The 17,500-nt window shown below is 40.3% G+C and overlaps 1 protein-coding gene across 5 annotated transcripts in view; it reads left to right on the top strand.

The window, feature by feature from the left end:
• Nucleotides 1-17,500, top strand: part of Obsc (Obscurin) — a 543,345-nt gene that overhangs the window by 383,117 nt on the left and 142,728 nt on the right. For 4 of the 5 annotated variants that reach the window (XM_080280411.1, XM_080280415.1, XM_080280410.1 and 1 more), the window contains 5 exons: nucleotides 3,333-3,845; nucleotides 5,067-5,462; nucleotides 9,537-9,648; nucleotides 10,293-10,468; nucleotides 13,356-13,464. In XM_080280411.1, the coding sequence (XP_080136537.1) occupies nucleotides 3,333-3,845; nucleotides 5,067-5,462; nucleotides 9,537-9,648; nucleotides 10,293-10,468; nucleotides 13,356-13,464 (1,306 nt within the window). The remainder of the gene's footprint in view (nucleotides 1-3,332; nucleotides 3,846-5,066; nucleotides 5,463-9,536; nucleotides 9,649-10,292; nucleotides 10,469-13,355; nucleotides 13,465-17,500) is intronic. The other variant, XM_080280412.1, reaches the window with a different exon arrangement.

Below are 17,500 nucleotides of genomic sequence, written 5' to 3'. Positions count from 1 at the left end.
AGGCTTCCACTGATTAAGGTGATGCTGAACTTCCACCCGCGCCAGCAACCATTTAGTGTGGACGAGACCTTAGGATGTATACAGTAGTTACTCCTCTCCCCACCACTTCATGATCAGCTATACTCTGTTTACTTTAACTGGGTGTAAAATTAGCGCGAGAATCCGATGCTCGTCACGAAGAAGTGCCATGGAAAGGATCATGAGTCGTAGTATTGTCTTATTCTGCCACTGAAGTTGGGGAAATAAAGATAAAAAAAAATCTCTGCCTAGTTAATATGAAAGGAAAATGAAATAAAAGAATAATAAAATAAAAATAAAATAAAATAAAAGGATAATAAAATGAAAATAAAATAAAATAAAAGGATAATAAAATAAAAGGATAATAAAATAAAAATAAAATAAAATAAAAGGATAATAAAATAAAAGTAAAATAAAATAAAAATGAAATAAAATAACTAGATAATAAAATAAAAGGATAATAAAATAAAAATAAAATAAAATAAAAGGATAATAAAATAAAAGGATAATAAAAAGAATAAAAGGAAAATAAAATAAAGGGAAAATAAAATAAAATAAAAGGATAATTAAAAATAAAAGGATAATAAAAAATAAAAGGATAATAAAAATTAAAGGATAATAAAAAATTAAAAGATAAAAAATTAAAGGAAAATATAAAATCAAAGGAAAATAATATAAAAGGAAAATAATATAAAAGGATAATTAAAAAATAAAAGGAAAATAATATTAAAGGATAATAAAATAAAAGGATAATAAAATAAAAGGATAATAAAGTAAAAGGATAATAAAGTAAAAGGATAATAAAGTAAAAGGATAATAAAGTAAAAGGATAATAAAGTAAAAGGATAATAAAGTAAAAGGATAATAAAGTAAAAGGATAATAAAGTAAAAGGATAATAAAGTAAAAGGATAATAAAGTAAAAGGATAATAAAGTAAAAGGATAATAAAGTAAAGGATAATAAAGTAAAAGGATAATAAAGTAAAGGATAATAAAGTAAAAGGATAATAAAGTAAAAGGATAATAAAGTAAAAGGATAATAAAGTAAAAGGATAATAAAGTAAAAGGATAATAAAGTAAAAGGATAATAAAGTAAAAGGATAATAAAGTAAAAGGATAATAAAGTAAAAGGATAATAAAGTAAAAGGATAATAAAGTAAAAGGATAATAAAGTAAAAGGATAATAAAGTAAAAGGATAATAAAGTAAAAGGATAATAAAGTAAAAGGATAATAAAGTAAAAGGATAATAAAGTAAAAGGATAATAAAGTAAAAGGATAATAAAGTAAAAGGATAATAAAGTAAAAGGATAATAAAGTAAAAGGATAATAAAGTAAATGGATAATAAAGTAAAAAGGATAATAAAGTAAAAGGATAATAAAGTAAAAGGATAATAAAGTAAAAGGATAATAAAGTAAAAGGATAATAAAGTAAAAGGATAATAAAGTAAAAGGATAATAAAGTAAAAGGATAATAAAGTAAAAGGATAATAAAGTAAAAGGATAATAAAGTAAAAGGATAATAAAGTAAAAGGATAATAAAGTAAAAGGATAATAAAAGAAAAATAAAATAAAAGGATAAAAAAAGGATAATAATAAAAAATAAAAAGGATAGTAAAATAAAAGGATAATAAGATAATATATGGATAAAATCTCTGCCTAGTTAAAATGAAGGAATATTAGGGAACCTGAATCAAATCACCTGTAGCCAACAAAATAAATTACAGATGAGGTACAGGTAGTGAAGAGGTTAAAAGCTCTACGTCTGGCTAAAATTCCACATGCAAAAATTTGGTAGTTTTTTTTATATATATATCTATGAGAGCAAGATCTGAATTTTAGTTTTTTTGGACAGTTCCCAGCACTCCTTCCTTAGCGATATGTTCTGAATATCACAAATTAAGTCTCTTGTATGTTATTGAAGCACGCCATGTCAGTATTAAATAGAACCACAGTACATGACAGAAAATTACAAGGTGTTGGAAGGAAAATGAATTGGTATGGAAGAGGCGCTACGAAATCTTCTGTATCAATGCAAATGCGACCACAAAACCTATGTCAGTGTTTTGCCTGAAGTTACGATCACTGTTTATCTCTTGCCTATGTGTTTGTATTAGGTATAACTGGATAGCTGCTGGAGAGGGGGATGCCTTCCCGTGGTGGCACTGACATAACTGAGGAGGATATACTGCCCACCGATACAAACGTCCCTCATCTCCCGCCCTATCCCCCCAGAGAAAGTTGAACTGCAGGAGAAAGACCACTCCAGCCTGCAGTCCACTGGGTTCACGTTACAGATGAACCTGGGGCTACAACTACTACCACAATGAGAGAGGAATGCATATGTTTGCTGATGTCAGATGTCGCTTGCTAAAATATCTGTAAAATTCAGGTTCTTTACAAAGGTTTCCCTGACGACCCTGTAAATGTGTCGCCCATTGATGTCTCCTTTTTTCAACAGCTAAATCAAATATAAATGGTACTAAATATTCCTTGTTTGGTATATAGAAGTAAATGGCCATGACCCACATAGTACAAGACCTACTGGGGAGTGGCTAGTTGGTGTTTTTCAAGAATTTCAACATGTTCCTTTCTGTACCCCGCCCTACCATGGCCTGTGTGAGCGATGATGGGTGTATGGCTACATTTTGTGACTTTGGGAGTTTTCGCAACACTTCTTCCCTAACGATTTATACATCATGTTTCACCTGACTCTCCTCTTGTATGCTGCTGATGAAATTTTTACGGTCAGTGCGATACAGATAGCATGCAAGGGAATGTTAAGGTGCAATGTAAAATGAATCGCCAAGGTACATGTTTTACGAAGCGTCCCATGTCACGTAGAATGCAGCCCTATGTGGTGTAATGTCCTCTGTGTGCTGAATGTATGCTCCAGATATGTGCACTTGGCCTATATTGAGCACATCCATGGACCAACGAGCATTTAGTATTTATTAGTTAATCTGTAGACAAGAGTGTAAAATGGCTGAGGGATGTTAACTCAAGTACCACTGATGATATATTTTCAGTAGCTTAATTGAATTGTCGGTGCTATTACTGACATAAGTAGAACAGTCTGAAGTATGATTCAAATCTTTACTAACTACTGTAATTACATAAACAATGTTGCTTAATATCATCATTATAATTTATGCTGTTTTTGGTATGTTTTCTTGTATTTATAATGATGATTTTCACAACAAAATTAAAAGTCTAGATAGCCTGCTTGAAGTCCATAGTGTGGCTCAACTTACGGCTCTGTGTCAGGGAGCAGCATAAGCCTTCATTCCCTCTCTGTGTTGCCTCCTGTGAAGCAGAACTGAGGGCCGACCCCGCTATAGCTAGTAGCGATGAACCTAAACACGCGGTAGAGCACGAGGTGAATGGCGATCTGAGTGGCGGGAAATCAGATGTTGTGATGGGAGAGGAGGATGTCTTAGACGGGAAAGAGGACGCCAAGAGGAATGCAGACCAACTTGAAGAAAATGGACAACTAATTCCCATCGACGCTGAAGAGCAAGAAGTTGACGCGAAGGACAAGAATGCCAAGAAGGTGCGCAAGAGCTCGATGCTACATGTGTCCAAGGAGGTGGAGAAGGAGGTCAGTCATACGGACACTCACGATATCGAGACGACGAAGGCAATGACAGTGACGGTGTGCGAAGACGTGTTCTCCCGTGAGGCGGGTGTGAATGAAGAGGATGAGGAGATAGTGGTGAGTGGCTCATGGGACATAGAGGAGAACCAGGAAGAGGGCACGCCAGCTCTCAGAGTATCAGCCACATGCAGTATACAGCGTCAGGAGAATATCGCCAGGACTGTCATAACTGGTGAGTGGTCAGATACACCTCTTTTTGATATTATAGTGCTGTGAAGTTTTGAGATGGAAAAATTGTACCCACACACAGATTTGCTACTGGATCCTCGGGGCTCTTGGAAAGCCTCTTTGTCCACTTCGTACTTTAGAATCCTAAGGAGAAAAGAAAGAAAGAGGGCATCCCTAGAAATAACTGAGAAATAAAGCCAAGCCTGAGTGATATCTTTAGAACATCAGGGTCTAAGCAGGCTCCTGTAACTGTACTAGACACTCTAGGGGGTCTGCAAAGGGCTAATTTCAAACCATGAGGATCCAGTGTAAATTATTTTAGCTTACAGTCTCATGAGAGAGAACGAATCCTGCAGTACAGCAGTGTGGGCTGGCATAAGTTGCTGGGTCTTGGGCTGGTTGACGTACAGGCTAATGATCCCTCAGTACCTCAGCCACTCACATAGCAACACACTGATTAAGAGGTTTCTATGCCAGCCCTTGCTATGAGGGTTCAGCAAATACTATATTGTTTACTGGGAAGAAATAACAGCTTTTGGCGGACTTTGGCTCTCATATCTGAAGAGTTTCCAGGTCCAGCTGCTACTGCTGTATTTTGTCAATAAACACCTTTCCATATGTGGGCATAATTTTTTCAATTATATCATCTCTCACTTTTCCTTGTGAGAGCTGTCTTCTTGTTAAATGAGGAGGCCCTCTTGCATTTCTTCCATACTAGGTTAAATCTGCTTATTTTATGTTAATATTATCTTGTATTTAACACATGAAAAGTATGTTGATTATGAAGGAAACATGAATAACCTGCAAGAAGATAATGATGAGTAGTCTGAAAAAAGAAAAAAAAAAAAAATACAATGGAAGACGTGCTAGTAGGCCTCCTGAGTTTATGAGAATACCGCCCATGGGGTTTTTGATTCCCAATATTTGAACTAGGTAAATACTTGCCATAACTCATCCACAAAAATCCATATTGTAATATCTAAAAAAACATGGATAAGTAAATGCTTCAATGGAGGACTAGGAAACATAACTGGAACTTGCTATGTAGAAGTCAAATGGCACACTGCTATCATAATATATGCTCTAATGACTGCCCTCTACTAGAATGTGGGATAAGTATCTAACCGTAATATGACTGATAGTGTTATGTAGTTCAGATCACCTAAGCTCTCTATTAACAGTCTCTCTCAGTCTCTAAGTTCTCCCTTCCTGGTTGTTTTCACAGCTGAGTCCGATGTAGGAAACCATGAAGATGTGGCCAAGTCATCCTTCGTACACTACAAGAAGACCATCGAGACAGAGGAATATGAACAGGAGGCCATGGGTATTCCAGCACTCGAACAGGCCGCCTCCCAGCCCGCCCTGATGAGCTCCCAACCCACCATCACGGACGCTCCAGAAGATGATGAGAGACGGAAGAAGCTGAAACAAATGTCCAAGAAGTCAGTGTCCTTCGATGAAACCCCAGAGGTGATCCAGAGTACAACTACCGAAGCGCAGAAGCCCGAACAAGCCATCAGTTCACAAGAACCGATGATGGCAGAGGAGACCGAAGCGAACGATGACTCAAAGAGGAGGTTAAGTACAGGTCGTAGGAAGGTGCCTCAAGATGGACCCGAAGGTAAAGGGAGATCCACCACAGATCAACCCAGCCATTTACCACAACAGTTGCTGCTGCTGCTGCTGCTGTTGTTGCTGCTACTGCTGCTACTACTGCTTCTTGGATGTCCTCTAACTCCTAGTAAAACACACCAAAAAGCAAAAACCAGACACAGAAGTACCAACTACCAAAAGGAAGTGCTTTAATCTAGTAAAATTACCAGTGTTGTGTTTTTCGTTGTATTTTCTGTTTTGGCACGAGCACTGGGGACCAGCTGAGTCACCCACCTTACTCACCGTAGTCAACCCAGCGAGTGGACGTTATCTACAATATTCATACCAAGGCATCTTAATAAATAACCCCCTGGCTCTTAGCGCGTCTTGAGGTTAGATAAACAGACTAAAAAACAAAATACCGCTTCTCTCACTCCAATAAACCGGCAGTCGAATAAAACTGAGAAGAACGCACCATAAAAACTGATAATTAACCAAAGCATGTGAAGTACCGTAGTCGTAATTCCCTATCTTAAAACCGTACGTCTTCGTCTTTGTCCGTAATTTAGCGTTCGTAAATGAAGACGTATTATTTACCCGTAATTTGTTTTATTTTCGTTTATTTTATGCTCGGTTACATTCTTTATTTCTTTATTCTTGGTTCTGTATGTGCCTGTTGATGTTGTCTTGTGCATAACCTGTATTTAGTCACGCTGTATCGTTGGTGGTCGCTGTATGGTAATGTGCTGTTTTTGTCGTTGTTGCTTTTGTTGTTGTTGTTGTTGTTGTTGTTGTTGTTGTTGTTGTTTTGTCCTGCATGCCAACTGCTTTTTTAGAACCTTAAATAATTAAAACCAGAAGCTCAATAATAAATTCTCATCTCAAAAAAAAAAAAAAAAAAAATTCTCTAACTCACCATTGAACACGATTCGGCTCAAAACATTTTCCAGTACATTAAAATATTTGGCTCAAAATCAAAACACAAATCAATATACGCAAATCATACAGTAACTAGAAAAATTATATACATAGCCTCTATAATTCGAAAAAAAAAAGCTGACCTAAATTATAAATATTTGACTATGCAGAAGTGAAATTCGGTAAACAGATTGGCTGATACATTGGTTTGGCTGACTCGTGACTGATAGAGAGTTTGGTTTCATTCTATCGAGCTCCATCTCTCAACTTCTCTCTCTGTCTCACTCCTTCCCTCTCTCTTCCTCTCTCTGTCAACTTTGCGGGCATAGCCGTCTATTTCACCTTCACACGTTTTCTTTATTCTGTGTTGTCTTTAACCTCTTTAGTGCAACTGTGTATTATATTGTCGTTACTCCTTCACTTTATTATTATTATTTATTATTATTATTATTATTATTATTATTATTGTTATTATTATTATTATTGTTATTATTATTATTATTATTATTATTATTATTATTATTATTATTATTGTTTATTTATTTATTTATTTTAGGGGAACCTATCCTAGCAACTGAGTTTGGGTGACGATGCAGTAGAGGGACGCTTTCACGCTGTGGCAATTGCAGCAGTAGGGCAATTTCAGCCTGCAGTCCATGGTTTTGCAGGTAACCCTGGGACTACAACTGCTGACCTGTTACTACTGGTGATAGATTCAGACATTTTCACCATTAATGGTCTCCCCTTAATAAAAAAAATGATAAAAGAACAGGAACACCACAGAGCCTTCCAAGAGCAATATTGATAAAGAAAAACTTTCCCACAGTCACTGCCTAGCCCTGTAGCCCTACTAGAAGCCAAGCTATAAAGGGACCTCGAGGTCAAGGCCACTGATCTGGAGCATCACCTTAGGTCATCATAGTCTATGAGCCCACCAAGTTTGGTGGCTCTAGCTTTAATCCTTCATGGAAAATTAGGTGACATCTGGAATATTTGGAAAAGTCCCAACTTTTGACAAGGCTATCTGAGATAAATCAACCGATTAGAACCATCCTCCCTTCCGCACTGCGTCCAACTTAAGGCTATATTGTAGCAAAATCTCGGCTTCCTGGCTTAAGCAGTTCTTGAGTTAGCATGGCTGACTTAATTTTCTATGTCCTGGATAATATCCGGAGATCCAGTTGACTAATTGCCACCATATTTGGGCAAAAGAAACGGACAGCTGTCCAAGTTGACCAAGATTGAAGGCTGTAAGTCAAATAGCCTGTGAAATGTCACAATTTTAAAATAAGTAATAATAATAATAATAATAATAATAATAATAATAATAATAATAATATTGACGAGAATAATAAAACTTCCCACAAGGTTGTGGGAAGTTTTAGTATGAAAGCACATCGCCTTTCGGCAGCCTAAATCCAAGCACAGAAGAGGTTAACTTTCCTTTCCCAGATGTCTCCAGCCCCAGCCCATCGTCTCAGTTGCTGCCACTTCTTTCTATTTTTTGGGGCCGAGTTTTTTTTCCGTGTGCGTGTTCGTCTCCTTTTTCTTTCGTTATTGGGTTGTTTATTTTGTTAATTACGTTGGACTCCTAAACGAACCGCAGTAAAAAAAGCAAAACTCCCTCGAAGATGAATTAATTAAGTTTCATTTTAAAACTGGGCCAGTAAAAGACGTATTCCCTTTGACACTGGGACGAGGTTTTGTTGACCGTCTCGTTTGAAGCTCTTCCGGAAAATTGAAAGACTTGGCAACGTTGTGTATATATATATTCTTCCTTTCCCTCCTTCCCTCCCTCCCATTTTCCCTCTCTCCCATTTTTCCCTCCACTCCCTCTTCCTCTCCCATTTTTGGTCCCGATGTTGCACACACGTAAGATGATTCACCTCCTTCACCTTCTCCCTCATGTGATGCGATAAACGTTTTCTGAGTTTAGTCCTTCAGCTTCAGGACGTCATTTCCAAATTCTTGACGAGTACAGACGATTTTATTCAGGTGAGGAGACGCTTTTTCGGCCTAGATGGAATGGGTGTAGCGTAGAGAGAGAGAAATAAGTATCTTTCCAAAGTCTGACGAATACAAAGCGGAAAAGTCGAAGCCTCTGAAACAATCACTGGTAGAGACTGGGTTTTCACTGTATTTCCCCAGCTGTAAATTTTCTTTAGACGGAACTAGGAAGATAGTTGTTTTTCTGACTGTAAATTAATCCCTTCACGACCACAGGGCTCTCCTAAAGTTAATAAGACTATCCTCAGAAACTACGAGAATAAGCAAAATCATTCCTCACACGACTGATGGAGTTGAATGATTTCTCCTTGCCTCCTCCCTCCCTCAGTCCTTTTTTCCCCCTCTTCCTCCAAAGTATAGCTATGTCCTACTCGTTGCTCGTGTCCTATTCATTCCCACTTCGAAATATTTCTTCGTGAAGCAATTTCGGTAACGGGGCGTATAATTTTGGCCATATTAGTAGTCTGTCTCTAATTCTACAACTACTCAGGTTTCTCTGCCTCGCTCTAGCCCTTGTCTACTTTTCTATTTACTTTTCAATCTCTGACGTCTCTCTCCCTCCCTCCCTCATAGTATTTATCTCAATCTCTCGTCTCGCTATTATCTCGTCTCTCACTTTCGCTTCAATCCTCCCCAGAGTTTTTTTTTTTCCCCTCTTTTAAATCTCTGACGTCTCTCTCTCGCTCCCTCCCTCCCAGAAATGATCTCGGGCTATCTCTCGTCTCTCTCTCTTGTCTCTGTCTCCTCTCGCCTCCCCTCCCCCCCTCCCTATTATATATTTTCCTCAGAATCTCTTCCGTCTCCCTATTGTAATGTCCTTTTTTTTTTATGTTTTTTTCGTCCCAGGTTTTATCTCGCTGTCTCTCGTCTCTTTCTCCCTCATTCTTAACTCCTCTCTCCCTTTCCTGTTGCACATCGTCTTCTTCATTCTCTCCCTCTCTCCCTCCTTCATTTCACCCCAGCATTTTCTCTCCATTCTCTCCCTCCCTCCCAGCATTCTCTCCATCTTGCCCCCACTGTCTCTTATGTCCCTTGGTTCTCTCTCTCTCTCTCTCTCCTCCACCTCATCATTTTTTCCCTCCCACATCCAGTCTCTCCCCATCTCTCTCCCTCCCCCTCCACCCCTCACCAGTCTCTCTAATCTCTCCCTCTCTGGTCTCTCTCTCCCCCTCCACAGCGCCTCCACACATCAAGGGCAGCAACTTCCGGGATGGCAAGACCTTCATCGCTATGCACAAGTTTATACTCGAGGTTGAAGCCAGCGCCGTTCCTGAGGCCACCGCTACATGGTTAGTTTCTCTCTCTCTCTCTCTCTCTCTCTCTCTCAAAAACACTCAGAGAGGGCATACCTCCTCCAAAACCAATATAATTTAGGACTAATAAACCAACCTTCTTTCATCGTCTTTGGTGGAGGTAACTAACTCTACGGGTTTAGTCTGCCCTGTTTCATAATCTCAGAGAACACATACCTTCGTCGAGGCCATCAACATTTATAATTTATTCCTATATCCTGACCAGGAACCACTTCAAATTAAAATCAGCTCTGTCTAGACCCAGTGCCTACCTATCCACCAAATTTCACTAAAATCCGATTGTAACTTTTTGAGATATTTTATGCACAAACAAACAGACAAACAGACACGGGTGAATACATAACCACGGTAATTAAGACTGGCAGGAGCTTAAGAATAGTGTCAACAGAAGCGGAGGTAATGTGGTAAATCTTCCTTTCTTGACAAATAACTTCACAAACCTTTTTTTTTTTCATGCAAGGAAGAAGGAAACAAAGGCCAGGAGTGAACGAGGCTGAGAACCACATCAAGCTAGGGTCAGAGTTAAAATATCTTCTTTCGTATTCGTGTATGGCAGACTAAACCAAAAATCCACTTCCTCTGATTCAATGGGTCAAAACTATCTCTTCTTGCGTTCCCAGGTACCTCAACGGGCGTGAACTGAGCGAGGCAGAGGACCGCATCAAGCTGGGATTCGACGGGCAGAAGTACACGCTTGAGAGAATTGGCAGTGACCCCGAACACTCCGGGGAGTATAAATGCGTCCTCAAGAACAAGATAGCGGAGGCCGAAGAGACTGGCATTGTGACGGTCAAAGGTAAGATTGGGATTGAGGGGGTAACTGTAGTCTTTTCACTCTAACTTGGCCCAAAACTTCCCTCCCTCCATCTTCAGCACTGAGTTCTGGCATTAGGTTAACACTAGAATATCGTGCTAGTCACAGAGAGGTGCTAAGTATGATGCTAATTACGATAAGGTGCTATGGAGAGTATTGTTACAAAGGTAAGGGTGGGTTTGAGGGGGTAGCTATAGTCTTTTCACCCTAACTTGGCCTAAAACAGCCCTCCCTCCATCTTCAGCACTGGGATGCGGTACTAAGCTGACACTAGAATATGATGCTAAACACATGGAGGTGCTAAATAAGATGCTAGTCACAAAGAGTCGCTGCGGAGAGAAAGTAGAGCTGTAGTAATGTCTTTTTCTGCCACTTATCTACGGGAAACAAGCGGCAAAAGGGCAGAAATCTGGGCCAAGTTAAGGTGAAAGAACTAGTGCATTAATAAGACTAAATCTAATTGATGACCGAGTGGCAGTGATAGAAAATATGCACGGTGAATATGTGCATGGTGAGGAAGCCCCTGGATGTGACTGAGCAGGGAAAGAGAAGGTAAAGAAAGCATTAAGGAAAATGAAATGCGGAAAGGCAGCTGAAATGAATGGGATTGCAACAGACTTTGGAAAAATAGGAGGATTAGGAGAAGGAAGAGGAGGAGGAGAAGAGGGAGAAGGAGGAGGAGGAGAAGGAGGAAGAAGATGAAGAGGAGAAGAAAGAGGAGGAGGAGGACCGAAATAGCTTTGTGGACTGGTTTCTGGGAATAATCTTCAAAGCATGTTTGGGCCAAGATAAGATAGTGCAGCTGAAGGCTGGCCGAGAGCGTGTATTGTGCTGCTGTACCAAGGCAAGCGTGACAAAAGGGGATGCTTCCATTTTTGAGGCATCCAAGAGTTTCTGGAACCTTATCGGGCCGCTTAGGTTTTTGTTCAGATGGGAGACGTTTCTGGACTGCACTTCACCTTCCTCGAAACAACTGATGCATGTGGTGACGCAGGGGAAAGTGCTCTGTGGCCCAGTAGTCTGCTTCTGCAAACAGTGGGGACAATTAGGGATCAAAAACACCCCTTTAGAAAAATTTGTTTGATTTGAAATTGAAATGATCTGTGAGCCAGTTGCAACCATCCTCCCAAGTTTCATAGAAATCTCTTATCCAGTTTTGGCTATACTACACACACACACACACACACACACACACACACACAATAGATAGATAGAATACAACTCGGAATAATGCAGTTGTCCTGGTACAGTGTGCATCGCAGTACAATCAACAAAGCAATTATTGTCTGGCATATGGTTCATAAAATTGGGTAAAAATATGTTTGTTTTATATATCTGCCTCGGCACTTTTCCAGATTAATTGAAAGGCCAGGTTGATGCCATGCCACTCGGCTTCAGTGAGTGACGCTGGAAATTTACTGTCAGCGATAAATGGGGGACTGAACACTATATACTCCTGCACGAGAGTCATGATTTATTTTTAGTTGGCTGGGCCCTCGAACACAAAAGTTTCCGCAATAATGTACTTCTTTTGCTTTCACTTTCCTTTGTTGGCTAATATTTCAAAACTGAGAGAGACCTAGTGTGCAGCTGCTTAGAAATTATGCTCCTTGATAGAACGCCATAGGGAGTAGTGACGGGAGTGCTCTGTGTAAAATAGACCTTGTGGAATTGTCAGCGAACTTTTGTGTCTGTGCCTGCTGTGTGGGAGGACGTAAGGTTATATTTATTGTGACCTGACGCGAGGTGAATGTCAAGTGCCGCAGGTGGTTGTGAATTGGTAGGTCTGTTGCCTGTCACCCTACCACTCCAGACGTCACCCTATCACGCCTCAGTCACCCCTGCTATGCCGCCTCGTCTGGCAGGCAGTCTACTTCTGTTACCATAGAGGGGGCGGTGGTGTAGGCGGAAACACACTTAGCACGCAGGCTAAATATCCACAAAGCCACATCTCCTCAGCATAACATACTAACATATCCCTCAGCATAACTAGCATACCCCGGATCTCAAAAATAACCCCATTTTAACATCACTGAGCATTTTATTTCATCACTTTTCACTGTCTCTGTACACCTTAGCCCATTCCCACGTCCCCTACAGATCGCCACAGCTCCTCTCCCTCAACATGTCATACTGCTTCTGACACACCTCAAATAGTATCACTTCATACTAACTAGTCCCTACCCCATTCGACATCCTTTTTATCAAACCATCCCCTCCATACCTCACACTGATCTACCCCTCACCCCCTCACACTTACTAAGTTCTTCCATTCACCCTTCATACTAATTCACCCACATCCCTCATCCACCCACCCACACACACCTCCTTCATACCTATCCATCCATCAACATCTACACACCCACACTTCCATCACTTGTACACTGATCCATGTCACACACACACACACACACACACACACACACACACACACACACACACCGCTCGCTGGTGCAGTGGTAACGCTCTCGCTTGCCAACTGGCGGACGGGAGTTCGCGCCTCGCTCAGGTTGCGAAAAGTTTCACTGACGAAGTGGGTGGTTACTGTCCCCCTTGAGCAAGGGTACGGGTGTGTGGGTGTGTGAAGGTCACAGCCTTGCCCTTAGATCGGACTATATGAGCTCTCAGCTCCCTTCCGGGAGGGTAAAAGCTGACGATCACGACCATCAAGTGATCCTGACCGACCCGGTGAATTACACACACACACACACACACACACACACAAAACACCCCCACACACAAAACTCCCCCAACACCCCCCCTAACACACACACCCAAACCACCCTCATCCAAACACACTCACCCACAACAGTCCCCCTCACCCTCACTCACTCACTCAGCACTTTTCTCTCTCTCTCTACCCCCACAGAGAAGGAGGCTCGAGTAAGGAACAAGTTGGAGGATCAGTTCGTCAAGGAGAACACAGATGCCGTCCTCAAGTGTCAGATCGTAGGTGACCCAATCCCGGAGGTCGAGTGGTGAGTGTCCTTAAGTATGTCAGGGAATTCAATCTAATTCTTAAATCCTTCGCTATAAAGACTGATTTTGGGGGTAAGATTCGACGTCGAGATTTGTATTCTCCCCCTAACACCCTCTCCTAACCGAATTATTCTTGATAGGGCTGGTTTCTATCCTTTTGTATGTTATTTATGATGTTGGAAGGATTTGTGGAACGCAGAAGAGGACAGCAAGGTGTACTAAGTAAAATAAATCGCTTAGGGGAAGGACTTTACGACAGGGCTTGTATTCTCGTCGTGTAAGGAAGCTCCCTAACCCCCTCTTCCTTAACGATTTAGTTTTGGACATGGCTGGTTAATATCCTTTTGTGCATTGATTATGCAGAATGTGATATGATGATACTGAAAGGATTTATGTAACACAGAGGAGGATAGACAGATGAAGTGAAATAAATCGCCTAGGAAAAGGTGTTTGGGAGCTTCCTCAACCGACGAAAAAAAGGGTCCAGATCTCAGTATATTCTGGCCAAATTTTACATAGAGGGTAAGTCTGTAAAAAAAAAATACTTAGAGTTGATTTGTTATTCTGAGGTTTTGCGTCACCCATTTATATCAGTGCCACCACGTGAAGGCGCCCCTCTCCACCACGGGCAGGGAAGGGAAATATATACTTTGTGGCTCTGATTAAGTTAGGTTTGATTAATAATACTCATAATTTAGACTATCCAATTAGCCTTCTTAATTACCGCCAACTGCCTATTTATTCTGTCCAATTTTCTTTCTCCTGTAATCCCACTACGTCCTCATGCCACGATCCATCACTGCATCCCTGAGAGAGAGAGAGAGAGAGAGAGAGAGAGAGAGAGAGAGAGAGAGAGAGAGAGAGAGAGAGAGAGAGAGAGAGAGAGAGAGAGAGAGAGAGAGAGAGAGAGAGGGGTAAAGATAATAGATATATAGATCGAAAGACAGATTGCTAGAGGCAGAGATATAGAGAGAGATAGACTGATGGATAGATAGGTAGATACAGAGGGAGAGAGAGAGAGAGAGAGAGAGAGAGAGAGAGAGAGAGAGAGAGAGAGAGAGAGAGAGAGAGAGAGAGAGAGAGAGAGGTAAAGAAAGATAGATAGAGGTAAAGATAGATAGACAGGTAGATAAAAAGACTGAGAGAGAGAGAGAGAGAGAGAGAGAGAGAGAGAGAGAGAGAGAGAGAGAGAGAGATAAAGATAGATAGATAGATAGAGGTAAAGATAGACAGGTATATAAAAAGATAGTCTGAGAGAGAGAGAGAGAGAGAGAGAGAGAGAGAGAGAGAGAGAGAGAGAGAGAGAGAGAGAGAGAGAGAGAGAGAGAGAGAGAGAAGAAGAAGAAGAAGTCTGGCTAATGATACTGTCTCAAGTCGACAGTTTTTCCCTTTGGAGATTAAGCCATCATCTTTCATCCTTCCTCATCTTCGTGGTCGATTTGTTGAAGGACTTGATCATTTTTTTAGCCGTTCGTGTAAAGATTCGTGTAAAGATTCGTGTAAAGATTCGAGGGATCCAGATTGTCAAAAACGATGAGGGATACATTTCTATAATAATCAGGTGACTTTGTGGAGGAAAGAAGGAAGGAAGGAACTGAGAAAGGAGGAAGTTGATAGAAAGGATGCTATGAAGAGAGATTAGACGGAAATAAGATGACAGAGACTGGCGTAAATAAAGACAGACATTTCTTTCATAATAAGCAGGTGACTTTGTGGAGGAAAGAAGGAAGGAAGGAACTGAGAAGGGAAGAAGTTGATAGAAAGGATGCTATGAAGAGGGATTAGGCAGAAATAAGATGACAGAGACTGGCGTAAATAAAGACAGACGCATTTTCATAAGAAGCAAGTGACTATGGAAGAAAGAAAAAGGGAGAAAAAGTGAGCAAATGCAGACACCACTTAAGGGAATTTTGAAACATAGAGAATGAATGTACTGCGAGTGTAAGTGTCTGGGCAATGGCTGGGAGAAGAAGGGGGGATGAGGAAGGAGGAAAAGATCATAGAAGTAGTGGAAGCAATGAAGAAAGCCTAAATAAGGATCTATAGGAAGAGGATGTCAATCAAAAGGATGCTACGAAGAAAGAGTAGACTAGCAGAAATTAAAACTGATATTTGTTCATGATAAGCGATTTATTTGGGGAAGTTGGGGAGAGAGGAAGAAAGAATGATTTAAGAAGAGAATAAGTCGAAAGAAAAATGATGCTACGAAGAGACTGAGAAAGAATTATGGTGACAGTGATAAAAATGAAGACTGATTTTTTTAATAATAGGCTTTTGACTCTGTGAAAATTATGGAGAGAGAGAGAGAGAGAGAGAGAGAGAGAGAGAGAGAGAGAGAGAGAGAGAGGAATGAAGGAACTAAGGAAAGAAGAAGTAAAAAAAAAAAAAAAATGGCGCTACGAACAGACTGAGAAAGAATTAAGATGACAGAGAATGGCAAAGAAGGAGACTGATTTTATTTTCTATATAATAAGCAGATAAGTGGAAATAGTGGAGAGATAAAGAAAGAAATAAGAAACGAAGGGAAAAAGATATGGAAAAATGGCACTGGGTAGAAAATAGGCAGAAGAATTAAGTACCTGAGTGACAAAAATTAAGACATGTTATTTTACTACAATCGCTCAATAAAAGATGTGAAGGAACGTTGTGGTGTGGATGTGGATGTGATAGGAAGCGTTAGGAGAAACACACTGAGGTGGTTTGGCCATGTGGAGAGGACGGAGAGTGAGAGACTGACGAGGAGAGTGTATGTGAGTGAGGTGGAGGGGGAGAGAGAGTGGGGAAGGCCAAAGATGAGATGGAGGGATGGAGTGGAGAGGTATATGAGAGAGGGGTGTGTGAATTGGGGAGCAGGGCAGTGAAATGGCGGGGGACAGGGTGACGTGGAGGCGATTTGTTTGTGGCCAGCCCGTATAAGGGATTAAGGCGTCTGGCAATAGATAGATAGATAGATAGCTTAATAAAGAAAGTTGCGGATAGATAAATAAGGGAATAAAGAAGCTAAAGGAAAAAGCAAAAGATAAAATGACACTAAGAAGAAATAATCAGAATAGTAATAACAGACTTTGGCAAAACTGGACACTGATATATTTTTCACGACAGGCCCCTAACTTCAAGGAATATGTGCATCAGGAAAGAAGAGGACAGGAAAAAACAACACACTATCTATCTATGTATCTATTGCCAGACGCCATAATACCGTAAGGGGTGTGGCCATTTGACTTTGAGTTATTTGTTTTACGGGGAGGGCCACTAACCCTCCACCAACCCACTTGCTGACACGTAGGGAACACGTCTGGTTTGGTTATATGGTTACCACCCAGCGTTGTAAATGATTTCTTGGCTTACAGGAAACCATTTGGCTTGTCACTCAATGTAAAGCCACCTGTAAAGGAAAGAAAAGCAATAAGAAGTGACAGGAAAGATGGGAGAAATAGGTAGAAAGGAGGGCAGGCACAGAAAAAGAATGATAAAGGCTAAGGAAGAAGTAGGCAGCACTACATCAAGTGAGTGGATGATGGTCGCCACCCAGAAAAAGAATGTGACATAGAGTTAGGAAGTTAGGGACAGGTAAATTACAAGACTAATTCCTATTTAGAACAGGTGAATGACTATGTGAACTTTGAAATAGAAGAAGAAAGCCAAGAGACGCCAAGGAAAGGAAGAAGGGTGAGAGAGGAATGAAAATGGTTTGGGAATGTTATGAGGTGGCAGAGTTGATGATAGTGAGAAAAATGAAGGTAGATTTTTTTTTTTTTGTGCCCGTGATTTTGTGGAGGATGTGGATGAATGAAAATAATAATAATAATAATAATAATAATAATAATAATAATAATAATATGATGATGATGATGATGATGATGATAATGAAGAAAAACAAGAAGAAGAAGAAGATGATGGTGATGGTGATGAAGAAGAAGAAGAAGAAGATGATGATGATGATGATGATGATGATGGTGATGGTGATGGTGATGGTGATGAAGAAGAAGAAGAAGACGAAGAAGATGATGATGATGATGATGATGATGATGAAGA

This window comes from Coenobita brevimanus, chromosome 84 (genome assembly GCF_032717465.1).
Source record: "Coenobita brevimanus isolate Jiangsu-jjx chromosome 84, ASM3271746v2, whole genome shotgun sequence".
NCBI lineage: Eukaryota > Metazoa > Arthropoda > Malacostraca > Decapoda > Coenobitidae > Coenobita > Coenobita brevimanus.
This window is presented reverse-complemented; position numbering and strand designations above follow the sequence as displayed.